The following is a 19,699-nucleotide window of genomic DNA, read 5'->3' on the forward strand; positions in this document are numbered from 1 at the left end:
TTAGCCATATTTTAGCCATAACCATATTTTTGATGCAACTTTGTCTCTCTATTAACGCAAACAAAAGGGGTCATTCAGAATCTCGATGAAATTCTGCGAACTACAGGAACTGATTTTCGTGACTAATTATTAGTTTCGTGGTTGTCAGTAAGGAGTTAATCCTTAAGAATCCAATTGCCTAGCAAGTTGTAAGCGGATAAACCATTGGTATGAATAAACTCCCACTACAGTCGCTCAGAAATTTATTTATTTTTTTGTTTAAAATTAGGGTTGAGATGTGTTTGATTTATGACGTCATCTTTCCAAGAAAAAGTTGCCAACCTCCCTACCCCCGGCCCCTTAATAAACGTTTTTTTGCCCTTTCCATTTCTAGGAAACGATGACATAAAATCCAATTTAATGAAGAAGGGAATTTTTCCCACGAATGCACCATTTGTCATACTATCACATCCTTGAAGTTCTGCGTTCTGCCACCAAAGTAAACTGTTCATTCCTGTTATACAGACGATATGCATCAGTTTCTCGAAGGTGAGCGATAATCCATACAAATAGTTTATTTAAAAACACTGACAGCAATATATAATACCAAAGAGATCTTTGCTTCGCTTGCCAAAACGGTGAATTTAACGCACTTCGAATGTCTTGGGTTTTGAAACGTCTTTTCTGGCCATGCATAATAGGTATAATTTATAAGGAAAGGTATTAGCCTCTGATAGGGGTACCAAATAGCGCATTAAAATTTCAAAGTTCCGGAAAAAATGGACCTTCGCTTCATTTTGTAGGAAAACTGATTTAGGCAAGTGCTCGTTTCCTCTTGCTGCGTAATTGTCAAAAGGGCTCTCATGCTCGCAATTTCGTTAATATTTGGTCGACAACTCGAAAATCATGCTACATAGTTTTTGCAAATAATTTGGCATTGCATAGTTCTGAACTGTGAAGTTGAGTTGTAAGCAGTGAGATAATACATATCATACACTATACATAAATCAGCTAGGTTTTAAAATAACAGAAAATTTCGTTATCTCGGAGTTCCTCTCGATTCGAAAGCCGAATTCGACTAAGTTTTATTATTCATTCACGGAGTAATTTCCACATGCAGCCAAAATCGATCAGATATACTTCCCCCGACTTGATTTGTCCGATCATCGGAAAATTCATGATGAAAGGTCAATGTTTAGTCGCAGTGTTGTCATCCGTTTGGTTGTAAGTCTGCTGTTTATATTATAATGCTACCTTTCATGTTTCTCGGAAGAGGATAATAAACTGTTTCTTCTTCCGTACGTAAAATTGGTTGGAACCCGCTTTTCGTCTTTCGTCCCGCTATTTCGTTATTTAAACACTCTTATCACGTAGTACTAACCCGAGCAATGGAAGAAGTTTAAGGTCTTTCCAGTATGTGCGCAATTCCAAACCCAAGACTATCAGTACTTTAAGTGCGAAATTTGGAGTCTCTTGCCTTTCAATTATTATTTAAGTGATTTTAGAATAGACAATTTTTTATGACTCACTTTATCTTATGTCTTCCGTTAATACTGACATAACATGAAAGACACCATCCGTATAGCGATATCTGTCACTGGCGGTTGTACATAGTCTGATGTCTAGGCTGCATGCAGTTGGCCAATTGCGAATTTGGCTATTGTGAGACAGAGTTTTCTAGATAGGTTATGTAAAGAACTGTGGCAATTTGTAATTGATTTTGTGAGTGGCCTTCTACGCACTGGTGAATCGAAGTTAGACTAGTATTCCAAAACTATGCATCTTGTTAAGTAGTGAAATTAGAAATATTATTTGTACAACTCCTTTCTCTGGCGCATTTTCGGAGAAAAAATGTATCGATATTTCAACTATATTTACTTGTTTACGTATTTATTTATGTCTCTATTTATTAACTTGTTTATTTCTTGATTGTTATCTGTAAAGAAGAGGGGGATGAGCTTTTAGTCACTTCTGGTGCAACCTATATTGCTGTGGTTGCCATCGATTTTGGCACAACCTTTAGTGGTTTTGCCTTTGCCTTCAACCACAAAGATGGAGAAAAAGGTATTCATATGAACAAAGAATGGGGGACAGATCAAGGCTACGCCACAATGAAGGCTCCCACCTGCCTGCTGCTTAACCCTAACAAGAGTTTCAATTCGTTTGGATATGAAGCACAAGATAGATTTGCGGAACTGGAGGAGGAGGAGGCCAGAGAATATTATTTCTTTGAAAAATTTAAAATGGTTCTTCACAAAGATGAGGTAATACATATATAAAGGTCCAATTTTTTTATGGGTTTTCAATTGGTCAAAGTAGTAGTATTATAACGCAGATTTGATGCTGAAATCTTAGGGGAATTTACAACGCAACCCAGCCCACCACCCCAATTCTCTCTGAATATATAACATGTTGGTTAATGCTCCTGAGCTGTTGACATTATTTAAAGTGTTTTGCTATTTTTTTCCATTAGAACTTGAACAGAAAAACTACTTTGAAGGCAAGTAATGGGAGAGATGTGGAAGCTCTGACCATATTCACATATTCAATATATTATATCCACACGAAAGCTGTTGAAGTTATCCGGGAGAGAACTGGTGATGAAAACTTCGGCTCTGGTGATGTGCAGTGGGTGTTGACTGTGCCGGCAATCTGGAAGCCAGCAGCTAAGCAATTCATGAGAGAAGCAGCATATAAAGTAAGACATTTAAAAATAGTTATCATTTTGATGTGTTATTGGCATACATAGTAATGTTGTTTCTCTTCTTCAGTGTGAATAGCATTAATTTCCTTCATGCTTAAAAAAAGAGACATTAACACACAAGATGAATCTAATTAATTGACTCTTCGACTATGTCGCCTCACTAATTACATAGGACACGTATGGTGGCAACAAATGACAATTTATTTTTGATACGGTGGAACCTCGATATAACAGACGGCCAAGAGACTGGCAAAATTGTTCGGTTAAATTGAAAGTTAACCGAGAAGACCTGGGGACGAGGTTGAGTTGCTTTGGTAGTAAGTAAAATGGCAGAAGATTTAACTCCTTTCAAGAGGAAGAAATAGGCGAACTATTGGCTAAAACAGCAAGAATAGCAAGACGGCAATTTGATGGACGAAATCTTCTATTTGGAGAATATTTGCAGCACTGAACGACCCTTTATCTCGTAAACTTGCCGATAAACATGCACTATCAAAGATAAACTTAAAGTCGATGGAGGTAAGCATATTTTAGCTTGTTTTTAGACTAGGAATTATTTTAAATGACTGAATAATAAAACCGTTATTGAATTCAGCTTTCGTATCATCTGAAGAATTATGGAGATCTCGGAGGGTGTACGGCCTTGGCGCACAAAACCCTCCTCGATCTCCATAATTCGAAATTCGAAAGCCGAATTCAATAATTGTTAGTAACAGAGATAATGAAAAGGATAAGGATAAGGATAACAATAATAATAATGTTTGTGGTGCTGTATGTGCATTTGCAACTGAGTGGGAAGGTCGAACTGGAACGAGCAGATCAGTGGTAACAACATACCACAGAGCGAAAGGTAGAAAATGTGGATTTTAAAGTTCTGTAAGACTTCGATGTATATTGCCATAGGATGATTGGAGCTAGAAGGCTGGACATCATCTTCGTTGTTTTGCTTCCTCCAAGAGTTAGTGACCAAGCAATGCAAACACTTTAAGCTTGAGATGCTACAGTCAATAATGATGCATGATGATAATAATGATAATAATAACAATAATAATAATAATAATAATAATAATAATAACAATAATAATAATGACGATAATAATGATACTAATAATATTAATGATAATAATAACAATAATGATAATAATAACGACCTTGATAATGAGAAAATAACAATAATAAAGCTGCTTGCCGAAGACAGTCGCGTTTAGAATTACATGCAATATGCGTCATATAATGAATCATTTTAAATTGCTTCCCTGTTATCTTAGGCGGGCTTAGCATCACCATCCAATCCAGAGCAGGTTCTTATTGCATTGGAGCCTGAGGCTGCTTCAGTATATTGCAGAGAGCGTAAAGTGTGGGAGTTTATCAATGAGAGGGGGAGTGATGAGTCTTCATTGAGCGACACTCTGTCTTATCCAAATATGCAGTACGTGGTGGTCGACATCGGAGGTACGAAAAACGAAATAACGAGATTCTCTACAAAGCAAACGCGGATTTGCTTATTTTACAGATCTAAATAGTTTTAAGTTTGTAATCCAGAGTTGGTCAACGAATGAAGTCTTAGTTTCCAAATTATATAGGTCACAGATTGTAAAACGCCTTAAGTAAAAAAAAACTTTATCTAAATGCTTATTGCAATAGTGACAGTTCTTGGCGGTCTCTTCAATAACATGATAATCATCACTATCATCATCATCCTCATTTTCATCCTTAGCATCATCGTCCTCATCATCATCATCTTTCTTCTCCTTCTCATCCTCATCATCATCATCTTCATCCTCTTTCTCGTTCGTATCCAAATCCTTATTTACATCATCATCATCATCATCCACATCATCATTATCATCATCATTATCATTATCATTACAAATCCTAATGTTGAGGTAACCTGTTAAAGTTGTGCTTCAGCAGCATGATAAAAGAATAACAAAAATAAATTGTTCAAATGAGGCCTTAAACTGCTGTCCGTTTATTTTTTTAAATAAAAATCCAAGCTTTCTTTTTTTTTTTTTTTTTGTATTTTAATGAATTTTTGTTTTGTTATGTTTTACATTTTTTTACACACTGACTTATGAACACGTGGGAAAAATACAAAAAACGGAAATGAAAACTAAACGTTATACATCGCAGACTAACACACAATTACATACTTACAAAAAAGAAACAAACGAAACAAAAACCCAGTACCTTCTTTTCTATTTACATGAAAAAAAGTAAAATAAAATAAACAAAAAATAAAGATTAATAATAAATGAAGTAAGCGGAGAATCCAAGCTTTCGCCGATCAACGGCAATGGTGACAGTTCATCGTTGTTCAGTATTTCTAGTATTTAGTATTTCTAAATGTTCCTTCTTTGACTTGTTAGGTGGTACTCTCGACGTGACTGTGCATGAGATCCAAGAAAACGGTGCAATAAAGGAGATCCATCAAGCTACTGGCGGTCCCGCTGGTGGACAAAATATAAATATTAAGTTCATGGAACTTCTGGAAAAAATATTTAGCAAAAGGATCATTGAAAATTATATCAGTGAACATCCCGTCGATTGGTTGTACTTAATGAATGACTTTGAAGTCAAAAAACGTGGAAAGCGAGTCTCGCAAGGAGCAACCACGAGAATTCGTTTGCCGAACAGCTTTGTGAGCAAATTCGCGCATGGAAAGGGCTGGGATATAAACGCATTCATCCAAGAGCATTACAGTCTTGAAGACATCAAGGTGCAACGGAATGAGTACCTCTGTCTTGAAGCAAAAGTGATGAGAGAACTATTCGACCCAGTCTTGGATCAAATAAATACACATCTCTCAAACCTTTTTGCCAAGGAGAAATTGAGTGGAGTTAATTACGTCTTTCTAGTCGGAGGGTTTGCCGAGTCAGCACTACTACAAGAGAGAATAAAAACGCATTTCGGCCACAGCTATCGCATCATGGTTCCTCAGTACGCTTCACTTGCAGTTGTCCAAGGAGCCGTAATGTTTGGCCAAAACCCTGAAGTGTTCCAGTCTAGAGTCATGACAACTTCGTACGGCATCCGAGTGCACAGGCTATTTCTCGATGGTCTTCATCCCGAGTCCAAAAAAATTGTCATCAATGGGATCCCCAGATGTAAAGATATCTTTTTCAAGTTTGTAAAGGTGAATGAAGTGGTAAGAGTCGGCGAAAATCGTCGCTTTCCTGGCTTCGCGCCTTTGACAGGAGACCAGAAGCAAATCAAAATCGATTTCTACCAGTCGGAACTCGCTGATGCGGAGTTTGTCACAGATTGCGGCGTACAAAAGGTTCCCGGACAAGGATTGGTACTTCAGACACCAGAAGCTTGGAAAACAAAAGATATCGAAATAAATTTGAGCTTTGGAGGAACAGAAATAAAAGTGACAGTTGTTAATCCAACAAGTAATAAGCAGTGTACCGCTTACCTTGACTTCTTAGCCACGAAAGAGTGATTGAATTACTTGTTTCATGTTTTTGCTGACAAGGGAACAACAACTTAACTGTTCCTTTACTGTGAAGGCCATTAACGTTTTTTTGTCTATATTTTCAATGTCGATGACTGAACTTGCGCTATAACGTACATGTACAAGTTTATTACCAGGCAATGCCTAATATCTTATCTTTTCATCGATTTTTCGATCAGCTATAATTTCATCTACCAAAGTCGTACAGTAATTTACGTTTCGTAGCTCGTGTCTAATTAAGGTTTGATTTGCAAAGATGGAAGGGGATAAGCTGCCTAACGTTATAACAGCGTAAGTCATAAAGATAATAACATCAACTCAAAATGTTGTGAAACAAGTCATGTTTTAGAAACGTAGAAGCTCATTTATAATTTTCAAGGGACGCAAAATTGGATTTACTGCACTTTTGACGCGCGTCAAAGGTTAAGTCAAATATGGTATCGGCTTAGACTTCAACTTTGACGCGCGTCAAATATGCCGCCAAATATAATAACCCCTTTGCTTACTTCTTCGACCTTGTAAAAGGGGAAGTCACGTAACAACTCTGACTTCAACTTTGAAGCGCGTCAAAGATGAAGTCAAATGCGTCAAAGCTTTCTATTCCTTTAACGCTCGTCAAAGGCGTTCTCAAATATGCCGGTAACTTTGACTTCACCTTTGACGCACGTCAAAGATGAAGTCAGAGGTGTAGTGGCTGTGACCACACTTTTTGATGCTCGTTAAAGATGAAGTCAAATACGAACACTACACTTTTTCCACACTTTTGAATGGTGTCAAAGGTGACTGCAAATACATGTATGCAGTGAATTATCTCTACGGTTTTAACACTCATGTCGAATCTGATAAAAGGAAATTAAATAGCTGTAATACTGTTTTAAGGAGATTTAAGCTACAATACCGAACATGGCTGGTAATCACGGTAACTGCTGTTTTATAATTATTTTTTAAAATGTTCTGGAAAATGTACTTTTTCGAAGTGAAAACTTTTCTTTTTGTCTTATCTTTTCCTTTTGATCGATCAATATACGATGATAGTGACACAAAACTGAACTAGCACCGCACAATCGGACGATGGAAGACTGGACCCAACCGGGACACCATGTTTTTGGCGCGAAATTTTCGCGGTTGCAGACTGTCTTCGCCCGTGCAAACAAACAAACAAGGTAGATGTGTTGTGAGGAGAAAAAGTCCTTTTTTTTTCTGAACGAAGCAATTCAGCTTTCGTTTAATAACAAATATTTTCACCCTTATCTTTGATGCAGTTTAGACCACAAACTTGTTCAAAAGGAAAGTGACAATCTTTTCTTTGCCCGCATGCAATAGTTGCTCTTCATGGTTGTTTTGATATTTTAAAGCTTACAGAAACCAACTGTGAACAGGCGCTTATGTCGTGCTTGGGAGCTATGCTGACTATTAAATCGGGCTTTTAATCCAACACCTTTCTATTTCTTAACAGTAGAGTTTTCATTATTTCAATTCCTTTTAACAGGGCTAGTACCACTTACTGCAAAAGTGATGGCTCGCAATTTTTGGAACCTAACACAGCCCCGAGCTCGTAACAGATAAGCTTACTTTATTTCACAATGTGATTCAAGTCAAACCTCCATGCGAGAACCTACATCACGCTTAACAAATCATTTTTTTACCAGTTTATACCTGCATGACTGCAAGAACTACTTAGGTAATGATTTTTTTTTTTTTTTTCTGAGACAGAGTTTAAGGAAGTCAATAAAAATGCCTGTACCTTGACTAGGATCCAGTGCAGTTCATCTGAAACAAGAATCGCCGAAAGGCGATTTTAACTGGGCTGCCAAGAGCGATTTTCCAGGGGGGAAGCGGGGGAGTGTTGGGGGGGGGGAGGAGGGGGCTGTACACACTCAGGCCACCACATAACCTTGTCGCTGACTATTGCGTGACACAGCATCTCATATGAGAGTGAAACAAAAGCTCATTTGAACATTGTCAGCTTTTGGAAGACTTTCGTAATTATAACAAGAAAAATGAGTACCATTTTTAAGGTCGGGGTTGTATGGTAACATTTATAATCCCACCATTGTGGATAAAAATAAGCGACGATAAGCGTTATTTTCACGCACCCCTCCCCCAATCCCTCTGCCCCCCCAAAATATAGTGTTACAGTATAACATGACTAATTATTTTGACCTAACCGAAAATTCCAGAAATTATTGTCTTTTTACGGGGGGTTAAAACGCCGTAAACAAGCAGTATATTTCTCAATTCCGGTTCTTAAAACTAACAAAGCAAATGGAGTTTGAGTTTTGTTTTTGTCTGATATAACGTTTAAAGCCTTCCTATTGTCCTAGTGAATATAAATTTTGACGTGGTGGTCTACAACGAGCACATTCCCCAGGAAATTATTCTCCTGTAAGGAATGACTTTTCACACACACAGCAAGAATTGCAATGAGATAAAAAGAGACATTGCCCGTCACATTTTAATCAGTTTAAACTTTAACATAAAGCGAAGAGAAACCTCAACAGTGACCCATCCTACCATCTTTTGAAAAAGGCACTGAAAAAAAAGCCAATGATTGCTTGAAAGACAATGGATGTACACACACACAGCTAGCTACAATCCCGGACAAAACTACTTGAGAAAGTTTTCCCCATCATGTCCACTTTCCTACGCAACAAGGCTATTTCCAAAACGACGCCTTTGCGGAAAGAAAACCCCTTCCCCCAATGCAATGTTGCTTCCCACAAACGCCCAGGGATCAGGCTTTCTTTTGAATACACAACAACATTGCTTTCAGGGGAAGGGGGAGAGGGAAGAACCGGTTCAGCTACGATGTTTAGAAAAATGCTGTCCAAGTATACAATTTTCTCAACAGTTTTGTCCAAGATTGTGTACAAGGTGATTCGCGTTTTCTGGCAAGAATATTTGCAAGGACAAAACAAAAACATACTAATAAAAAGCACTTTACAGAAGCCGTTTTGAGCACAAAGTCTCACGCCAGACCATCTTCTCATAGAAAAGCACGACCTCATATACGTTTTTTGCAGCACCCTCTTTAAAACAGTCAGATTTCGCAATAGCCGTACAACGCGTGCTAATTGTTACATATTTTCCTGTAGTTCCGGAATGGAAGGCTCGGAAAATGTGAAAAGTAATTTATCTTTTTCAGAAGAGTCTGAACAAGACTTGTATGACGGTTCTCTTCGAAGAAAAGGAGTTCGTAGTGTTTATTTAGGGACATATTAGTCAATCCGATATGGAACCGTTTCCCGTCACGTGGAAATTGCTTCTCAGAGCTATAATTGGTTAAACTGTGGGTGTTACAGAAACTTTGTTTGTTAAAAGTCGGTTAACTTTTTATGATAATTCCATTGATAGAATAATATTACGATTAACAAAGCATTGAAACGGTTAACACCATTTCGTTTTCAATAGAGAATGACCTTCTGATTTTTATTAAACTTCCCTGTTAATCGTTGTTAACCGTTGCTAACCTTCGCAGCCGCTCAAAAATGTCCTGTTAATCGTTCCGACTTGCAGATATTGTGGAGAGAAAAAGATTACAAGTCAACTATGGCAACTTTTATCATGCCTTGGTTTACAAATTATCAATTTAGGTCATAATTTTTTCCAGTCATATGTAACCAGAAGACAAAACGTGCACTTTTACAGGTCACGCGATAGTACATCTTGTCACGTTATCGCGCGTGACATTTCGAGATTTCATAGTGTGTTTTTTTGGACTGGATATCGCTACAATTTCAAAGGTAAGCATTCAAGTGTGAAAAGTAAAAATGCAGCTTTTGTAAATATTTCATCCTCTCTCCATTTGATGCTTTTATTCATTGCAAGTGCTTGCCCATTGACTATTTCGGCGATGGGAAAATTGTTCAAAGTTGTCGGGTCACGCGCTCTGAAAATTCAGCAAAAGTTTCATGTGTTATTTGTTGATCGAATCGTAGTGGGTGAAATTCCCGTTTTCTGGCTAATCTGCTGGACGGAAACGTCCTTTTCGTCCTCGAAAAGCGCAATGTATTCCCGCTACTCTTCACTCAAAGCGCACGTAAAAACCACGCATGGAAAATGAATTTCGCAAACGTTCTTGACTGACCACTCCAATCAGGTAAGACATACCAATTAGTTTTCTTGTCATAAACGCCTCTGTTTTCACTCATTTTGCATTAATTATCTACTTTTCTTTGAAATGTACTACATTTATAAAGAACAGGCTTATTTGGCTGCGTTAAAGGCTGCAAATCGCCTTTCCCGGTCAAATACAATCCCGGACAAAACTACTTGAGAAAGTTTTCCCCATCATGTCCACTTTCCTACGCAACAAGGCTATTTCCAAAACGACGCCTTTGCGGAAAGAAAACCCCTTCCCCCAATGCAATGTTGCTTCCCACAAACGCCCAGGGATCAGGCTTTCTTTTGAATACACAACAACATTGCTTTCAGGGGAAGGGGGAGAGGGAAGAACCGGTTCAGCTACGATGTTTAGAAAAATGCTGTCCAAGTATACAATTTTCTCAACAGTTTTGTCCAAGATTGTAGCTACACACATAGCGAGATTTGCAATCACATTTTGGAAGGGAAGAAACTCACCAAATAGTTTAAACTTCAACTAAAAGTAAAGAAAAACTCTAAAAGGCATCGTCATTTAATGGCTACCTTCGCTTAACATGCTTCATCATTATCAAGTTATAACAATCGTGTTTATCTTCATGACCACAAAAATCCCCGGGGGAGTACTCCCTTACATTTGCCTTATAGTTATTGACCTGAAATAAGATCTAGAGTAAGGACTTGGAAAGCCAAACAACACACCCCACAAAGATTTCCAAGGAATATGCCCCCGGATTGCTCAGTTAGTAATTGATACTAGATAGCCTTCACTTTGTGAACCAAAAAATAACGGTGAGTACTTCATTATATTTGCCTTATAGGTATTGGTCTAAAAGAGAGTCTAGGGTACAGATCTGGAAACTCAGATGGCACATCCCTACCACGAACTGCTAGGAAGTACCCCCCCCCCCCCCCCACCTCAGCCTTTGGCCCGCCCAGTTAAAAGTGTGGTTATTTTAAGACTAAGGATGTTTTAATACGGACTTGAGTATCTCTCTTTATTGATTTTTCTGGGTTCCATGTAATGGAACCGAGGCTGTATAATTATTCAATGAATTTAATTGTGCCCTTAGACCATAGTGGCAGCTGGGTAAGTTTCAACATTGATAATTATAATTCTTCAAATATACCGAGCTGCCCCTTCTTTAATGTCATTGGACAATAATAGAGATCTTAGGAAGTCACTTTTAAGGTTAAAGGGCGGGGAGGGGAAATCGCGCAATAACTTGATTTGAAACACTTGCTACTCAGGCTAGGTATAATGTTAAGTGTTTCTTTAGTTTGATTTTAAGCTTTGGAAATAGGGGGACATTTTGAGTTAAATTTTGTGGACATTATTAATTGATAATAAGGCCCAATTCAAACGTCAAATTCCACATGTGACGAACCTAATGTAATGCTAATGTGCGAAATCTAATGTTATAACATAGCGCGCGTGCTTGCCCTATATAAGTCCTATTGAGCCACTATGAACAAAATCTTTATTTACGCACGCCCGTGCGTAAATAAGATGACGTGAGCATTTTTTTTACCTGGCTGCAAAGTTGTCGTCTTTTAAGCTGCAGTGCACTTTTCCTTCTCTTTAAAATATGGAAGAAACCAGCGAAGAACTGCCCAATTTTTCTATCGGCATTGACCTTTTAGGTCCTGATCCAACAAGCAGCAAAAATAAAGCCGAATTAAAAAAAACTCGCAAGTAGCGCGTTTCGCAAATTTGTCGAAGACCAGCTGCAGCAAACTTTGGCCGAAAGACATTCACTGGGAACAGAACAGACACCAACTGGTCATGAACAACATTTAAAGGCAAAATTTCCGTTTTTATTGTTGTTTTTAAATTTGTTCTGCACTTTGTTATCTCCGGACAATCCGACTGAAGCAGGAAAATTTGTCTTGCAATAACAACACAAATTACACGAGAAGACATAAATTTATTACTCACAAAAACAACTGCTGCCAGGTCTTCTCAAGAAGCCGTAATTACCAGCTAATGTTCGTAAATGAATATGAGTTTAAAGAACGATGACAGTCGTCTTCGCTTAAAACATGTTTTCTGGATTTTCGCCGGGCAAAACGTCTGAAACGTAAACATCTTTTCAGCAAATCCAAACCATACTCCACGACTTCTTACGAACATGTTAGTGTTTTAACTTCAGGTGAACTTTAAGACTCTTTTGCCTTTGTTTCTGCTTAGTTTCCATTGGTCGTTGACGAATAAAGAAGCAAATTTTCTTTCTCACTTTTACAGAAAGAATATTTTCATTCAAACTAGACGATTGTGTCGTGTTCGTAAACAGCCAATAGAACCGTTTGTTATTGTGTCGCGCGTTACGAGAATTTTGCAGTTAATCAAAAAGCAATCACTTTTGTCAGCTATGTTATAAAAGAATTTGCTCATGCTTTTAGCTGTGCGTATATCGAGTTATGGATGCACTTGGGAAGTTTGGAGAGCACTCAAGAAGCTAGAGTTGTACTCGGCTATCGCCTCGTGCAACTCTTACGTATCTTTCGTGCTCTCTAAACTTCCCGCGTGCATCCATAACTCGATATACGCACGCTAAGCATGAAGAAATTCTTAATTCCCACTTTTCAGCCTTAGGTTCGCTTCACATTTTAAGTTTAAAGTTTTATCCGGGTCTTTAAGTTTTGATAAAGGGAAAGAAAAAGAAGGGATCTTCGGCTGCATAAAAGGGGTGAAAGTAAAAAGGGAGGGGGGCCAAAATAAACGTAATGACTGAATTTTTTACATCAAATTTATAGATTAATTCTATTACTAAAAATTATTATTCCACAGCTGAATTGAGAAGTCTCCAGTGGAAAGAACCACATGACATCACAGAGGAAGATATTAAATAACAATAACATATTATACCTCAAGCTCGAATGGGCTCTGACAGTCAACAGCCCAGGAGACCGAAGGTCGAATGGGCTATTGACTCAGAGGCCATAAGGGCGAAAAGGAATAATTGTTTTGGTAAAATCCAACTAGTTGGTCAAAAAGATCGAGACAAAACAACTTTAGCTACAAAAACGCAATTCAGCCGCCATTGTTTTGGTTTTCAAAGCAGGCGCTTTTCGCTACTAATGGGCTATAATATATAGCCTAGTAGTAGCTAAACCAATCAGGATGCAGCATTGATAATAGACCACTAGTTGGATGTACTAAACTTAGATACATGCATTTAAGGGGTTTCGTCATCGACTATAAGTACCTGTGACATGAAGAAAACTTGGGGAAGACCTTCACCCAGGAATCTAAAGCACTGGAAAGAAAATTATCGCAAAGATAACATCAAGGATGTTTCTTATTTTAACACTGGCTTTGTGGCAGAAGTGTTTCGAACTATTCTGGTGGTTTCCATCAGTGACCAACAGTGTTTATCGAATAATATTAATTTATCGACAATATTAAAATTAGAACATTAAGAGCGACTGTCTGGAAAAATTGAGCAATATCTTAATTTCGTGGAAGGAGTTGAAAAATCAGTTTCTTTCATTTTCTATCCATAGATAACTTTTAGGTAGATAAGAGGCTTGATGTTGATTGTTCCCGCCAAAAGCATTTATTTTGTTTGTGAGAAAATTCAGGTCACTTTTCGATGTGGGAGTCTCAAAATAGACCATTTTACAGTTGTGGACTTAGTACCCTAGCCTTTGAGTGAATGTGAGGCTGACGGTGACCTTGCTTTGATACAAACCTCCTTTGCTTTGTTATGGAAATTGTCCTTGAAAAATTAAGAAATGGTAAACGTGCAGCGTGCAACCATGGAGTTATGGATGCACGCGGGAGGTTGCTAAGCACGAAAGAAGCGTAAGAGTCGCCTCGTGCGACTCTAGCTTCTTGAGTGCTTAGCAAACCTCCCGCGTGCATCCATAACTCCATGGTTGCACGCTGCAACGTTTACCATTTCTTTTATAACATAATCAAAAGAGAAAAACATTATTTTCCATTTGCCTTCGGTTGAGTCATCGGTCCGAGTTCATGTATGGTGACATCTGCCCGCGCGTAAACAAAACATGTTCTATGTTTTTCAAAAACTTGGCTTTGAGTTTTTCTTTCGCTGAATCAACCGTTCTCCGTCCTCAGGTAAATTGCAAAACGTTTTTCGTTGTTATTCTGAATGGCATCTGTCTACTTGCTCTTAATATTAGGGTAAAAACTTCGAGGGAAAACTATAGTTGCAACTATAAACACCAACTAAAAGGACTCTAAAAAATAAGCTAAAACTAAATAAATGAAATAATTATCAAGCTTATTTATGTGACAATTTTTGAAATAAACGCAAAGTAGAAATGAGAAAATTTGACTGTAATTCCTTTAGAATAACAGGTAACACTAATTTTAAAAAGAAATTAACTAGCTTTGTATCGAAATCTGTCTGGGGAAATCCAGCTATGAAAGTGAAAGTTGAAACTGAAATTCGCCGACACACAGCTGGCGCTGAAGCTGTTGTTTTTCGACCGTTCTCCGAACGACTGTTATGAATGAACACTGAAGAACAAAATAATACACACAGAAGTTATTTTTTGAAAAATTTATTTGAAAACCCAAATGTTTCTGTACTCAAATGAAATTCGCTTATTCCAGCGTTATGTGCCCGTTTAAACTCAACTAAAATTTTTAATCGATGCGATGAAAACTTCACAACAAAGCTGTCTCGAATTTGAGCGTGTTTCCTAAAATATTTGCTTGAATTTAGCATCAGCTTGACCAAAAAGTCAATAACACAATGCTAATTGATAATTTTCCTTTCCAAACAGACTTTCTCTTCTATAAAAAACACACAAAATGTACCTTAAATCTTCGCTCGCTCGATTTTCCTTCCGCAGATTCTAGCCGCGAGGAAAACAGTGATTCATTCATCCAGGGCAAATTTGTCGCTTGATTTTTTGTCTTTTTTCCTTCAAAACGACAGCTTAGTATTTTCTTCAACTTCCACTTTTCATCTGTGCATTTCATCGGTGTATTTTACCGTCAGGAGAGGAGATTTGTTGAATTTGCCTAAATTTTACCGCGCTAGCTCAGTTTCTTAGCGTGCACCCACGGAATTGTCATGGTAGGCCCGCGGTATTTGTGTCCCAGAATTTGTGTATTAAAAAAGCACTTCCAAAAAGTAGATAGTTGAATCGTAAAGGCTCGTTTTTCGTAATTCTTGTATGTGTCCACATTGCAAAATTGCTTTTCCAATCAAATAGTGAGGTAAAAAGGTCAAATTGGGTCAATTTTAGCCATTAAACAGTGACTTTACCAGCCACCGGTGACTCTGCGTGACAATCTGTTCCGTGACTGCACGTGACAAAAAGAGGAGAAGTCGGGTACCAAGTCGTACGTGACGTTGCCATGGTAGCAAAATTTGTGGATGACAACAAACCGAAAACGTCACTTAAAAACTGAATTCGCACTGTTTCAAACTTCATCGATTTCATTTAATTTTTCAAATGTTGGCGAAATTTCTGGGTGATTCCCAAAGGACGGTATCTAAGTTTAGAAAAAGGAAAAGAAAATTTTTGTGTTGTGTTTACCTACTTCACAAAGCGGGCGCGTGCAAAGACGGCTAAGAAATGTACAAAAAAGGGTGATGCACGTGCAAAGTTGTTGCTTTGCTAAAATCTAAACCTATTGCTTTTTTGCCTTTCTTGTTGCCGTCGACATCGTCGTTGCTAATCGAAGTCAAACGAACGATTGGAGTTCGATTAAGTTCGATATAACGAACGTTCGATTAGCTACGCTGCGGAATTGTGTGACATGATTAAAACCAAAGAGAGAATTATCTGTAAGAGCGAATTCCCATACTCTTCTAGATTATTTCGTTAGTTTTCTATGGTCAGTAAAATATATCTTTCTCCTAGAGATGTCGGAATAAGCTTTAAACATATTATTTAAACAGTGGTTACCATGGAAACGCTATACATCAGATACAAATATTTCAAGTCGTGAAATTCGAGGGTTTTTCGTTGATCCGCTTCAAACCTGTATTTTGGAACAAACTGGGACCGCTTTAATGTTCACCTGTGTTTCTTGACTGTATACATGTACTTTTATAACGATCGACGCTCAGGTCTCTTGTAACCAACAGAACGTAGTCTGCTTTTGGCCTCAGCTGCGTAGCTGAAATCAAAATCAGATACAGACCCCCGACCGAGAGGTCTGGTTTCAATATAATCAATGGGTTAAACAAGCTGACTGATCTTACTTGAGACTTTTTTTGCCTCGAATTTGCCCCGTCGTCGTTAGAGCGCTCAGGAGAGCTTGCTCGCAGGCTACTGCCTCAAAGAGGAAGGATTGTTTAGCATAACGCAAGTTTCAATTCAACAGATAAAACAGACGGGACTTTTGAATGTCTTGGATGTTTCACCCAAGTTTAAACAAACAAGATAAATTCAGCAAATGCAGGTTGTTGTGGTTTTTCCAATTTACATTACCTGAATGGTGGCGTGACCACTCCTGTATCAAGCCTTTGAGAACTACACATATTTGGAAACACCTTTGTCAAATTAAACTTTTGACCTGAACCTCAGACACATTTCACGACACCTTTGCCGCACCTTTGACCTGAGTCTCAGGCGGACACAATTGACGACATTGTACGTTTAGCGAGCCTCTTACTTGAAAATCAGACATATCTGACGACGCCTTTGATAGGAGTACAAATGCTTATCAAATAAAACCTTTGACGCGCGTCAAAGGTGAGGCTTGAAGGCGTGACATAAACGGTCCTTATCGCCTGAAGACCCGCCGGAAGCCGTCGTCAAAGACCGATATTAGGGACCTTAAGATCCGAGGACGGCGACGGCAGCGAAAACGTCGCTGAATTCGCGTTAATTCTTTCAATCTTAATCGAGGTTACGCCATCAAGTAACTTTCAAAATTGTTAAATGTAGGTGAACCTTCTTAAAGTTGAATTCCTAAGAACCATATCCACGTACAGAAAGAGAGAGGAAATTTTGTCGTCGTCGCTTTTGTGCTTTCTCTGTAAAGCTTGAATTTAGGCATTTTTACGTCGTATTCGTGCAGTGACGGCAAATAAATGTACAAAAAGCGTCATGCGTCATGCGTCATGCGTCATGCAAAATTGTTGTTTTGGTTATTAAACCTGTTGCTTTTTTGTCGTTCTCGTTGCCGTCGCCGTCTTCGGATTTTAAGGTCCCTATTTGTCGCGCGTCAACGGTGTACAAAGGTGGTCTTAATTAATCGCTCGTTTGACTGTGCCTTTGACGCTCGGTAAATCCATTATTTCGTCCCGTGTTTAAAGAAATGTTATACTGTAAACGTGAAAAATATATACCGAACATCTGCAATACATGATTTTTGTGCAACCATGTATGCAACACGAAGCTGAGCGATTCAGCCGAAATATTTCAGAACAAATTTCGTAGCTTTCTAGGCTATAATTTCTTTAAACTTCGGTCAAATTTTGTTCTGTAACTCTAATAATGGAGGACTGTCAGGCTAAAAAATTGTAAAGCAATTAAATGACCATTTATGTTATAATTTCACAGCTGTGAATTTTAACCAGCTAGGAAGACTATCAAAATGGATAATGGATATCTATCCCCCTTAAAAAATTTAATAAATAACAACAAAAAAAAGAAAAAAAAAAACAAGCACAACAAAACGTAGAAATTAATCCACGATTTGCAGAACTCAATTTTTTCCCAGTCTATATTAACTGTTTTATTAGTAGATTAGATTTTTGCCTTCCCTTATATTTATCATGACAATATAAGTACGAAATTCACATTGACAGTTTAAACATGTTATAAAGTTCTTTTTTTCTCGGAATTCAAAGTCGATTTATCTAAAATGTAGGACAAAACGTCGGCTGAAACAAGTTGCCCACTCCATCCTTACAATACAAAGTCAGAACTCAGAACTGACACGTATTTCACTTGACACTTTAGAGGGAAAACAATACCATTTTTGTGTCCTTGCGCCCAGGCTATAGGAGCACTGAATGTAATCTGCAAGAATGTAAGTTGGAAACTTCTTGCAACAATTTTTTGGCCTCACAGTGCTTGCAGGTGGCCGAAATTTAAAAGGTATTCGGTACGAGGTATATGATTAGGGTTTTCACCAGGTGTATATTGTTTGCTGACGTTGAAAAGAAAAATGAATTGATAAAGGAAACTTGTACAGCCTCCAATCGAAAGGATAAAATTCAGACAATGTCGTTCTGTCTGCGCTAAAGAGGTCGCTAATGTGATCGCTAAAGTAGTCCATTCACGGACGGTTCGAGGCTACTAATTTAAAAATTGACAATAAACGAATTCCTCAAATAGAATAAAAATTGACCACAAATGCATTAAAATCTTCATGTAACACAGGGGATTAACCACAATTGTAATAAGGCCTCAAACTCGATAAAATACGCAGTTATTCGAGTGAGAACCGTCCGCAAATAAAGTCGTTAACTTAATGAGGCGCTCTTTCGAGTAAATACAATAGTTCGACCCATTTTAGTAATTGAAAGAGCACTGCATTATATTGCAACCCTGCAACCCTTGTTAATTTTTATTTTGTTTTTCAACCTTTCAAATGCTGATTGTAATTATTGCTAATAATATTTAGCCATACTTGCTCTAAGCGCATGAAGTATACTGATGTTTGAAAGGTGTTTTGCTTTGAGTTTTTCAGTTCTTTTGAAGAGTATCATATGGTATTAAATGAATTATAAAATCAGTCACTTATGGAAAAAAATCTTATCAAATCTTATTCTCCGTAGATGGCTTGTTTTTTGACTCTGCAAAAAAAAAATTAAACCTATTGAAGGTAATTGAATATTGAAGGTACTGCTACACCTTGGGGTTACTTTAAAATGAAAAAAAAAAAAAAGGTTGAACTTTGATATGGCTGACTCCGCGAGCAGGAACGATAGGGCGAATCTAGTGTTCTGATTTGCTACTGGAGACCATCTTGACGAGCTAGCTCCTACACCCGCCCGTGCTTGAAAACTTTCGTCGCGCCATTTTTGCATGCCAATCCACCCAGGTCCCAGGGTCTCCAAGGGTGGTTTAAGAGCGGTTCTTGAAAAGGATTGCAGTTTCATTGTCAGTTGAGCGCTTATTTAAACTTACTATTTGCGAATTCCTGTGGTACGCTTTTTAAGGTTTATATTTCCCTCCAGGCACCAGCAATGATAATCAGCATTGAAATTTGAAAAGCAACCAAAAATAAAAGGCGCTGCAGCGTTGCTGGGAAATTCGGTGCTATATTTCGATCAAAGAAAGCAGAGTATTGCGCGGCGCTTATCAATTTTTGGACTTCTCTGTACGAACGGTCTTATTTGAAAGGGGAGCCTATTTTTTGGAAACGCTCTTACAAGTAAATGCCGTTTCCACTGGTTACATGTTTGGTCAATTATTCTTTCATTCGTGGATTTAACACAACCGTTCCAGCCAAACTGTTTCTACTGGTAAAATTTTGGTTGTTTTGGATTAGCCCCACCCCCTTAAGACTAGTG

At 38.0% G+C, this 19,699-nt stretch overlaps 1 protein-coding gene across 1 annotated transcript; it reads left to right on the forward strand.

The window, feature by feature from the left end:
* The first annotated feature begins 435 nt into the window (after nt 1-435).
* On the forward strand, nt 436-6,544 carry LOC140923253 (heat shock 70 kDa protein 12A-like). Its single transcript, XM_073373339.1, has 5 exons — nt 436-528; nt 1,924-2,243; nt 2,453-2,677; nt 3,952-4,135; nt 5,053-6,544. The coding sequence occupies exons 1-5, from the start codon at nt 510-512 to the stop codon at nt 6,126-6,128; spliced, it is 1,824 nt and encodes a 607-aa protein (XP_073229440.1). The 5' UTR covers nt 436-509; the 3' UTR covers nt 6,129-6,544.
* The last annotated feature ends 13,155 nt before the right edge of the window (nt 6,545-19,699 follow it).

This window comes from Porites lutea, chromosome 13 (assembly GCF_958299795.1).
Source record: "Porites lutea chromosome 13, jaPorLute2.1, whole genome shotgun sequence".
NCBI lineage: Eukaryota > Metazoa > Cnidaria > Anthozoa > Scleractinia > Poritidae > Porites > Porites lutea.

Bases quoted from the DNA above. Each gene is read 5' to 3' on its own strand.
- LOC140923253 (XM_073373339.1), top strand. The intron at 2,244-2,452 runs GTAATACATATA...TTTTTCCATTAG, and splicing joins TGGTTCTTCACAAAGATGAG to AACTTGAACAGAAAAACTAC. The intron at 4,136-5,052 runs GTACGAAAAACG...TTGACTTGTTAG, and splicing joins CGTGGTGGTCGACATCGGAG to GTGGTACTCTCGACGTGACT.